The sequence below is a fragment of the Charadrius vociferus genome, unplaced genomic scaffold, assembly GCF_000708025.1.
Source record: "Charadrius vociferus isolate BGI_N301 unplaced genomic scaffold, ASM70802v2 scaffold423, whole genome shotgun sequence".
Lineage (NCBI taxonomy): Eukaryota > Metazoa > Chordata > Aves > Charadriiformes > Charadriidae > Charadrius > Charadrius vociferus.
The window spans coordinates 3,521,316-3,532,543 of NW_009648149.1; the positions used below are offsets into that span (position 1 = coordinate 3,521,316).

The 11,228-nt window shown below is 43.0% G+C and overlaps 1 protein-coding gene across 1 annotated transcript in view; it reads left to right on the forward strand.

Moving 5' to 3' along the window:
- DOCK7 (dedicator of cytokinesis 7) overlaps positions 1-11,228 on the forward strand; it is a 104,013-nt gene that overhangs the window by 13,977 nt on the left and 78,808 nt on the right. The window contains 5 exon segments of the mRNA XM_009884009.1: positions 5,006-5,181; positions 5,378-5,446; positions 8,261-8,390; positions 8,497-8,709; positions 9,122-9,207. Coding sequence (XP_009882311.1) covers positions 5,006-5,181; positions 5,378-5,446; positions 8,261-8,390; positions 8,497-8,709; positions 9,122-9,207 — 674 coding nt within the window.

The following is an 11,228-nucleotide window of genomic DNA, read 5'->3' on the forward strand; positions in this document are numbered from 1 at the left end:
AGGAATGCCTCAACAGAGCAGGTCTAATACAAATCTGCCCTTTGGATTTAGGTTTTTTGCTTCTTTGGTGGGGTGGAATAAAGCCATGAGCGTTGCAGTGTGGTGCCCCGGGTGTAGCTTTCCCTCCTGTTAGCCCTTTGCTCCTGGAGCTCCTTGGGTGGGATGCTTGGCTAAAGTCACTGGGGGTTTGTGTTAGCTTCCATGGAGTTATGCCGTGTCCCCAAGCAGAGGCTCCTGCCCCTGTTGCCAGATTTGTGCAGATGCTTCTTCTGTAACTGATGATGATGATACAGGTAGGTGCTCAAAAGTAGGACATAAATAGGATGGAGACATGTTTCGGCTAGTGGTGCACTAAAACTACAGCAAAATACAATGTTTGCTGTCTAGAGAAGGACAAAGTCGATAGGAAGCGAAATTTTATTTTCAAGCTTTTAAGGGGATATAACAGTGAAGAATAACACAGCCTTGAAGAAGAAAGCTTGACTGTCCCTGTTGCGGGAGAGTTGTAAACCTTTGAAATAGGGTTTCGTCATGCAGCTGCTGAGAGCCATAACTGCAACGACGTGGATGCACCTATGGAACGTGTGTGTTAAACAGGTCATATAAAGCAAATCAATCAGTCTGGTGTCTTAGTTAAGATGCCAGACCGTGTGTCTCTGGTTGGGTTAAGGACATATATATGCAGAATCATTACTTGCAAGCGATGTGTTTGATTTGGAGTAATTGGGCTGTGTAAGTCTGCAAAAGACAGAGCCCCATTTGATTTCTTCTGTACTCTCAGTTTATCAGTACATTGTGTTTGGTGTTTACGTCGGCAGGTTATGCCCCTCTTACTCAGACCCAGCGGCCTCTTTCTCCCCGTGTAGTCTCGCCCGTTTTAATAGCACCAGAATTGCACTTGCCCTGAGTGATATGGCAGTGCCTGATCCTCGGATAAAGACTGAGTGAAAACTGTGTGAAGGAATTGTCTGAAAGGTTGTTCAAAATTTGATCTGTAATTACAGCTCACACAAAATCAGAGAGTATCACGCAAAATCAAAGTGCTCTTTTAAAGAAAAAAGAGCAGCAATCGTGTTTCTGGGAGCAGGCTTTCCTTTTTTTCCCAATTTTTAGTGTGTCTTCGCTGTTAATTTAGGCTATTCCATAGTCTTGGTTGAGGAAGATAGTCAGAGCTCCTGTTCAGTTTCGGATTCTTGAGGGCCTCAATAAACTCTTCTGGGAAGAAACGGACACCGTCTCAGTCATTTCTTACAGTAACGCTCCAGTATTCCCCCGTTAGGTTTATTAGCTGATTGGTAGGTGGACTGCACGTTTGCAAATACTTGACTGAAATCATCCCTGTGCCTTTGGAAGACCGATGAAGAAAAACCGGCTGCATTTCGTGGAGGAGATGCCTACTGCTGCTTTCTAGGAGCTATCGGGAGGAATCCAAAAGGCTTTTCCTGGAAGCGGGATGAAGACTGCGCTGAGGATCGCTGTCTGCAGCCTGCCAGCCAGCAGGGCTGTGGGAGAGGACAGCTTTATAGCTCCTCAGCTCTTCCCCCATTTCTGTGGCAGCACATTTCGAAACCTTTTAATATGCAGCTGAAAGTGAGACTTGCTATTTGTGTGATAATCTGGAGATCAGCTGTGCATCGGAGTGGTGCACAAGGATCAGGGTGGAACTTTTGTAAACTAAGGAAGTATCACAGTCCTACCAGGCCAGGGGAGTCAGCGGTTGGGTGCCTCATTGTTTTTCCTGATGCCACGAGGAGGTAAGCTGGGCCTGGAGACTTGGAGATGAGATGATAGAGCAGGTTCTGCTCCTCTCTCAGTGGTGAGGCTGGGACAAGGAGGTTGGATTACCTGGTCTTTATCTGAACTTGTCCAACTCCTTCGGTGTGCGCGTTTGATCTGATGGGTTCGTATGATGATTTGAGGAGGCTTTGGCCAGGTTGCAGGTAACATGGGAATAGCCCCTTGTATACTGTGTCTGTTCCTGGTCTCATCCAGAACTTCAGAGGGATGCAGGAGGGAGGAAAGGTTAAGGCATCAGCAGTGAGAGCTGTGAGAGGAGCTGTCGTGGTTCAGTTCAAACACCGGGACACCATTTGGGTTCGTTTTCCTTTTGGTGCCTTTGTTCATCCTTATTTCCTCCTCCTCTTTCATCACTTCTTCCCCCACAAATATCTAAAGCTTAAAATAATGTGCGTGCCTTTTATCTGCCAATAGTCTGACACAAAGTAGTTCCTCTTCATAACCATGAATTTATGTTTGGCCTGTTTACTCAGGTGCTAGACAGTATTTCTGGCTGCACAGATGGTGAGTCTAATACAGGCTTCTGGGTTTGACTTTTATGTTTGTTTACATCTTCATGGCACAATAGTTATCTGAGGAGACAAACTGGAAAATTGTGAAGAGCAACCTTGGGCCTAATCCTGAGATGTTTGAAGGGCTTGGAAAACCCTGGAGTGCAGAGCCGGGACCCGGTGGTAGACAGCCCCCCGAGCACTGCCCACCTTTCCGTTTCAGGTGGTTTTTAACTGGGTAGCCAGTTCCTTCATCTGTTGTCCCATATGATGTTACAGTGCTCTAGTTGGACAAGTGACATTTGAGATGTAGAATGCCAGGAATGGGGCAACACGGTGCGTTTGGGGCGGTGGCAATCTCTGCCCTGTGTCTGCTTGGTCCTCCATGTCCCCCTCATCTCTGTGTTAATACAGAGCTTTTTTTCCTGGTCTGTTGCGATTTTCTAATGTTTATCAGGATGAAGGGATTAGAAAGATGGGAGGGAGTGAGGAAAAGGCTCCTCTGTGTTACCCTGGGGAGATGCACAGGTAAATGAGTTCGCCTGGATTGAAGCCCAACGCTTTCATGGTCACCTCAGTTTTGCTGAGCAAACGCGCTGGATGGTGCGTCAGCTCTGGAGCTGCCAGTCTGGAAGGGAGATCAGCAGGAGGAATAAAAGTAAGTCTTAAAATGGTAGGGCTTAAAAATAGGGTCAGTTAAGCAGCTTGAAGTCACCCTGCGAGGCTATCCTAACCCTCATTTGCAAGGAGTCTCCATTTCTGGGTTCTTACTCTTCTTTGGGTTTGAGGTTTATCGGTGGAAAGGATTATCTGCTCGCAAAGTAGCAGTAGTAGTACGCAGCAGCTCTTCTGAAAAAACTTGCACTCTTAGCAATTCCTCACTAATAAACTGTCACACTTCACTGCTGTGCGTTTTGTCAGTTATCTGGTGCCAAATGGAGCTGGGCTATCTGCGTGTCAGAAACAGACAGTGTGAGGTGATGACATGTTAACTGTAAATGCGGGAAAGAGCAGTGACAAGTTCTGCTCCTTGTGAGATTTGCAGCGATGAAAACAGTTAAAAGTATCTGGTTTGTATTTTCAGAAGTTCTGCAAATCACATGCTTTAAGTTCACTTCAAGACTTCGGGATTAGAAGGGGAAAAAAGGTTACGAGGTCAGAGTTAAATAGATGATGGTTTATTTCTTTACACAGAAATTAATTTGTATCTTTTACCTAAATTGCAGTTTCTAGACATCGTATCTTTTTGGTGGGCCAGATTCTTATCTGGCATAAAGTCATCTTGTCCAACTCACCTGACTTCGTTGGAGTCCTGCCATTTTTCTGCTGAAGGATTCGCCTTCTGTATTTTAAGAAAATTGCAGTATTCATTGAAGTTGGCTGTGGTAGGAGAGATTCTTTCAATACCTGCTCTGTTAGCCAAATCTTTTTCCTTGAATAAAAAGTTGATTCATTTCAGAACTTTTTGGCAATAGAAGTTTAAAAACTGGAATCTGGGATTGGTATAGCAATTTTTTTGAGCAGCACATTTAAAACTTAAGTAGTAAGCATTCTTTTTAAAGTCATCTCCAACAGAAGACAAGCTACAGGATACTTCCCTGTCCCACAGAAATCTTCTGGATGACAGGAAGGAGGAAGTAGTAGAGAAAAATTGCTGAATTTTGATGTGTTTTTATGACTCACTAAACCACTCAGCCTCGCTGGGATGTGCCAGGGAATTCTAGGAAATCTGTCAGTTGCTGCGGAGACAGGTTCCTCAAAACTTGTTTTCAGTCTTTCATTTTCTTAACGTCTATGTTTATGTATAGCCTCATAGCATAATGATCTCATATCAGAATATATATATGTATTTATACAATATACATATGTAAAAACACACAGTTATGCAATGTGAATGTGAATCCAGTTTATGCATTTATTTTTTTTTTTTTCCATGTATCTAAATCCAGTATGGTGAGATCAGTACTGCCAGTGGAATCTACTGTTTTCCTGCACGTGTGTTTGTTCAACCATTCCATGTGCTTCGGGTGCAATCTTTGTGCCCAGGAAAGGTGCCATTTTATTTAGAGCCGAGTCCCTTCCTGGCGTGGGCAGAGTCATCTTGGCACTAAAGGTCCTAATATCAGGGAGAAGAGGTGGTTAAACTTGTACCTGTAGTAGACCAACATTGTGTTTTGTGTTCCCCAGAGAAGCGGTTTAATTCAAATTTTTAGAGTTCTTCGGCTTCCTGAGTTCCTGCCAAATCAGTCGCCGCTCTGGATTCCTGTCTGGGGGCCGTGCCTGAGGGTGAAAGGGTTCTTGCATCCTGGATCAGGGTGAAGGTTCCCTTTGTGATCAGAGCGTGGTGAAAACAAATACAGAGTCATACACATGGGAAATAAAGTGCAAAATTTTCTTTTGATGCAAACTGATGGATTGCTTGAAAATAGAAGAAAATCCTTTTTTTTTTTCAATTTGTATTTTTTTTAGAGGGTGATGGTATGCATCATAGAAATATCCAGAGAAATATCAGATAAAAGATAAGACTTGAAAAATAGCTTTGTGATATGTATTGGCTAAAGTTAACACTACTAGGGTTAATTATTGTTTGATGTTACATCAAGTTTCCTCAACAAGGCAGAAGAGCTGGTTTAAAAAGAAAGTAGAATATGTGCATGTGATTTTTCTTTTTTCTTTCACCTTGTTTTAAGACCTTGCCATCGCTTGTCTTTTCCCAGGTACCGCTTACAGAAGCAGTGGACCCGGTTGAGTTGGAGGACTACCTTATTACACACCCGATCTCAGTGGAGTCCGGACCTCTGCGAGACTTGCTTGAGTTTCCTCCCGATGACATCGAGGTTGTGTACACCCCCCGAGAATGTCGAACGCTTGTGTCAGCCGTGCCCGAAGAGAGGTAGGAGGTGACAGGGTGACACCTCGCTCCAGGGAATGAATTGTTCTGCATTTGAGTGTCTGCAAGGCCGAAGCCTGGAGTTTTTGTCTGTAAATGCCTGAAAGAGTAAATACAAACCGAAGTGGAAGTATGTATGTTGAAGAAGTCATTATCACGTCTGTGATTTTGAAGGTGTTTGTTTTCATTCTTTTAACAGTGAGATGGACCCTCATGTGAGGGACTGTGTGAGAAGTTACACGGAAGACTGGGCGATTGTGAACAGAAAGTGAGTTCCCCTGTGGGATTTGTCAATTTGATTGCATATTTAAATTTTTGCAGGATAGATAGCTGGTATGAGGAGGCTCACAAATTATTGTCCTGGCTACTGATTCCATGTGCCCTGGCTTTTTAGTTGTTCAGCTCAGCTGAACCGATGCTTTGTGTTTAGATGAAATGAGGCTTTGTGTTTTGAAAATTAGATCTCAGATGTCAAAACCCTGTGGGGCATTTTTGAAAATCTAGGCCGTTTTAGTCAGCAGTTGCTCTTTTAGAATGGTAGAGAAATTAGGGAATGCGAACAAGTAGAATTACTTTCAGCTTTTGTTTCTTTCTTTGTTCCATATCTTTTTAGCTCTTCTTAGAGAAAAATTGCATTAATTTTGTAACAAAGTAAGATTTATGTGCGGTCACAACCACCTAGTAGATAAGGTGCCCTCTGCAGCTTTCATTTGTTCCCAAAGAGACTTGGAGAAACTACGTAATTTAAACAAATAATTGTTAATATGTGAACTATCACAACATTTACCTAATGAGTTAACAGTTTAGAGAATGTGCATGCATTGATTAATTTATGCAAATTAGCAGGAAGGTTTCTGAGTAGCTTTCCTTGGAACATACACTCTCTCGGATGATTGAAAGTCTGATGACTTCAAGAGCTACTGTCAAGGAGTAAGTGATCCGTGTGATGTGCATCACCTACAAATGACTCGACTACAGCTACAGCTCTGCCCTTGTGGCAGTTGCTACAATTCACTGGTTTAATGTTGTCCTGAGAACCACTTCAGGGGATGCTGAAGATATGCTGTGCAGTGCTAAGATGACCTAATAAAAATGTGTTTTGTAATCTTATACCAAAAAAAAACAACCAACCCACCCAGAAAGAAACCCGGGAGAGAGAGATGCTTTATTAACTACCAGCCTTTGCGGGCAGAGTCTAGAATGCGCAACGTGGCTAGGGCAACATGGCCCACCCAGCCAGCACACCTCGTGGTTTCTCAGCGACTTTTTCTGGTATCTGGAATACCTGGCTGTGATTCCTGCACTGGGGACGTTTAGTTGGAGGCAGTAGAGCCTTCTGTCCTGTGCAGATCAGCTGCAGGTTGTGTTCTGTGTCAGGGAAGATATGAAGTTAAAGACATCAGAGTTGCCTGAGTGGGGTGAAGGTGTGCTGAGTGATTGTTGAACTACCGTAGAAGGTTGTCTAGCCCCTTCAGAGGATGAGAGGCACTTCCATAAATATCCATAGCCATTTTCAAAATGCTGATTTTCAAAACCCGCCTGGATGCAGTCCTGAGTAATGTGCTCTGGGCATTCCTACTTTAGCAGGGGAGTTGGACTAGATGATCTCTAGAGGTCCCTTCCAACTCTGAAAATTCTGTGATTCTGTGATTTTTACTTGGATAAAATCATGGCACTGGTCTGGGTAGAAACAGAAGGGATACTGCTGGAGCAGGGGAAGAACCCGAAAACCTGGCTGGGAAGGATTGAATTGTTTTTCAAGTAAGGATGCTAACAGGTTTCTCAATCCATCCTATTGGATGGTTACAAGTGCTTTGGCTAACTCTGGGGGCACAGAATCCAGCTCTTCTAGGTTTAGAAGAACATGACTTCTGATGCGCCATCCTTTTCTTTCCTCCACCCCGGGGGAAATGATGTTTACGTCAATCTCTGTCTACTGTTCTTTGTAGCCAAAATGTTTTTTAGGGGCAGGCAAGTCCATCTATTCAGTGATTCCTTTAATGGTATTGGAAAAGGTAAATAAGTTTTCTTCACTGGCCCGAAAAAAGCAATAGCGTATTCTTATTTCAACCTTACGACGTAATTTCTGTAAGCTAGAGTGATGGCAGTAATCGTCACAAGCACCTCTGACGTCAGGTCTGATTTAGAATGAATTTACACTTGTTCGTGGAGTTGTGATTGAAATGCTGACATCCAGGTGAGGATTATACAGATTGTATTGTTCAGCTCTCTGGAATTATAACCCAGCAAGGAAAATGCTTTCCTCATTTTCTCTTCGCTTTCATTATTCACTGCTAGCACGTCCATGGTTTTCACATGTCTGTGGTAACTTCAGTAACAGGGCAGGATAAGAACAATTAATTCTAGACGTGACCCCAGCACTACTATGGGAACTGACTTAGCGTATTGTAAGGAGACTGTGCCTCTGGCCGTATGTGTGTGTAAATATAGACATAGTGCCATTTGGTATCCAAAAATTTGTTAGTTAAAGAGATCTGATCTTGTCAGCAACAGTAGACAGACTGTTTACTAGCAAGCGCTCTTACACCCTGGAAAGCTCTGAAGGACCCAATTCTGCTTATAAAGATGCTGTAGGAAGATGCTCATTTTAGTTGAGGTTGAAAAGTCCTATGTTTTCCAGAGGTGGTCGGGACCTCTGTGTTTCATGCAGTCCTACCTGAAGTTGGTGTTTTGCTTTTAAAGGTATTAATACTGTCTGCTCCGAGTCAGTTCTTGCTCCAGCAGAGCCACTGGCCTTCCATCCCCATGTTCATGTCCTGTTTTAAGCTTGGCTTCACAATTGCATGTTTTATGATGACCTTAATTGGCCATTGATAATACTTCTTTTGACATCACCCAGGGTTGTTTTATAGTTGAACAGAGTCACATTGTAGTACTGGAATACTGGTTGATGGGTTATTACCAGGCTACAGTGGAGGATGACTGGAAATACTGTTTGCAGAGAGCAGTTTATGCTTTGAGAGGACCCACACTGATAATACCGGGTTTGTTCTGTAATTCTCCTTCTGGGTTTGGGGTCAAAAAGGATGCTAAGAATGCATTTGAAATACTTTGTTTTCAGATATCACAAGCTGGGAACTGGATTTAATCCTAACACCTTAGACAAACAGAAGGAAAGGCAAAAGGGGCTCCCCAAACAGATCTTTGAGTCTGACGAAGCTCCAGACGGCAACAGTTACCAGGATGAACAAGTAACGTACCTTTAAAACCTTGCTACATGAAACCTAATTTACAGTCACATTTTACAAGTGCAGTCCCTTTCCCATTATAAGTTGCTTTTAATTTGTTGAATCTCAGGATGACCTTAAACGACGTTCAATGTCGATTGACGATACTCCCCGGGGCAGCTGGGCATGCAGTATTTTTGATCTGAAGAACTCCCTTCCAGATGCCCTTCTCCCAAACCTGCTGGACCGAACCCCAAATGAAGAGATTGACCACCACAATGAAGATCAGAGGAAGTCCAGTAGGCATAAGGAGCTTTTTGCACTACATCCAGCACCAGATGAGGTATTTTTATAGACACGTGGGTGAGACTGAAAAATGAAGGATGTAGGGGACATAAAAATTGTGTCTGCCATGGATTCAAAGGAGTTAAGATCACCTGTGTCTAATATCCATGAGAACCTTGGCTATTTTGCGGGTCACATGTTTTTTAGCATATTCTCTTGCCATAGATACTACTTTCTGAAGATTGGTTTTCCTTAATGGTTATGCAATCCCCCATAATGTAGAAACATTAAAGGGATTTAATTTAGCATATTTATAGCTGCTGCTGGATACAACATACTGGTAAGCCTCGGATTAAATCGGTGCTAGTGTCTTAGAAGAAAAAAGTGATACGTATGTTTGGTTCATAATGGTATTAGTGGTTTGTACAAGTGTTGTGTCTCTAAATTGCTGTTCCTGTGACAAATTTCAGGAGGAGCCTATAGAACGACTTAGTGTCCCTGAAGTACCCAAAGAACACTTTGGCCAAAGACTCCTGGTGAAGTGTTTGTCCCTTAAGTAAGTATTACTCCAACAGGCAGTTGCATTACAGAAATTCAGAATTTAAATCTGTTGTTGTGTCCACGTCTGTCTGGAATAGCTCTGCCGCCTTGTTTATTACCCTTGAAGGGATGTGACATTGTTTGGTTGGTCATAGGCTTAAAAGTTAGTTCTATAAAGGATAAGTTACGCAGTACTGTGCATCAGACAGTTTTATCTTCAAGACTTTCTTTAGTGGTGTGATACAGAAAGTGTTCACCTTCCTTGGCCTTTCTCTGTGTTGCTTTTCAGCCAGTCTGTAGCTATACCTGTTCCATGTTACTAGCACGCATGCTTCGCTGCGCTCGTTCAGGGCTCCGAAGTTGGCCAGTCATCGGTGCTCAGCTCTGTAACGAGGATGTTTAAGTGGACCACAAAAAGGATTAAAAATGCTTAAGCCTTAAAACATGAGGCAACCAAAGATCTGCCAAAGTTTAGGCTCAACAACCTTGAGTGTGTCCCTTTAAGACTGAAGACTTTATATACTTAGCAAGCATTAACTGGAGGAATAGAAACCTGTTAAACAAGTTTAATGAAGTGGAGCTCCTGAATATAGGGTTACCTGCAGCTGGTTCATTGCCTATAACTCTTCTCTAATAACACAAGGTAAAATTTTACTGTTATTCCCTTGGAGAAATAAAGTACAAAACTGATTTTCCACACTGCTGTATTCATCTTCTGTGTCCTCAGTTAGGTCAACCCTTCTTATTAGAGAGCTCCGGTTAGACTACATTGCGGCTCATAACTGAGATATATGTGTGGGACATATCTCCTGCTCGTAGGGTACTCCAGGACCTAATATAGCCATAGAGATGAACTGATTTTGCAGCCTTTTATGAACTGGAACAACATAATATGCAGTAGCAGTGGAGCTTCCTCTCCAAAGGATGGTCTCTTTAGCATAAATAAGTTAGATGCTGGAAATTAATGATTTCTGCTATTAAAGCATCTCTTGCTGACTGTAAATTTATAGCAAATCTGCCCAAGTACATGCTTGTTTGTGTACCAAAGTAATCTCTGAAACTGTACTTGACAGTTGTGATAGCGAGCATCCAAGATCACGCTATCTTAGCGGCACAAAAAGACGTATGTAGTCTCTTCCCCAGGGAGAAGGCTCAGATGACCTAAGCGGGGTCATTTTCAGGTTAATCTCACCTTTGTTGCAACACTAGAGAAAATACCTGTTCGATGATGCAGTCCTGTATGTTCTTCTTCTCCCTATTGGCAGGAAGAGTTCCAGGCTGAAAAGCTGAGAGGTCTGTGTGAGGACGGGGTGCCTGGGGGTGTCCCACTGTGGATTGGGCAGTAATTTCATGGGGAGGCTGCGCAGACAGGAGAATGACATTTCAGCCCCTGCTCACTTTGGTGTAGGGACAGGTTTTGAACGTTTCTAAATTTCTTTAACTTCCCAGGTGATTTAACAATAAGTTTAGCTCTATTTGGTAAGTTAGTGTTTTTGTTGGAAGTGTTTCGGTTAGCATAAATGCTTGATAACAGTTACTCTGAAAGACTGACACCTTTCTGAGAGAGTTTTTGAGATACTGGTATTTTTTGACAAAAGTTAGGCATTGAAAATTGCCAAAATAGCTGTCCCTGACTCTCCAGAGGAAGGAGCTTTCTGGTCAGTAATGCTGAGAGGAGCAGTTGGCCATTTAGCCCTATCAACAGGTCAGCATAGTAAATTAGCACATAGGACAGCTTCTCAAGCTAATCGGGGGAGCTAAGTGGTCCAGCTATCCCAACTAATAATTCCTCTCCCTTTAAGAAAGCTATTAGGTTGCTTTGCTCAGCTTTCAAATGAAACTTGAAGAGGATAAAAACATTTGTAGAGGTACGCTTTATGTCCTGTGACCCTAATCCCAACCCTTCTGTTGGGTCAATGAGTTGAAATGGCTTTTAGAAAGTCCAGGGAGCACCAACACGCGTCTTGGTGGAAGCGAGCAGAGCCGATGCAGAGGAAGCAGGACAGGAGAGGAGCTGGGGGGAAATTGGGGAGCAAG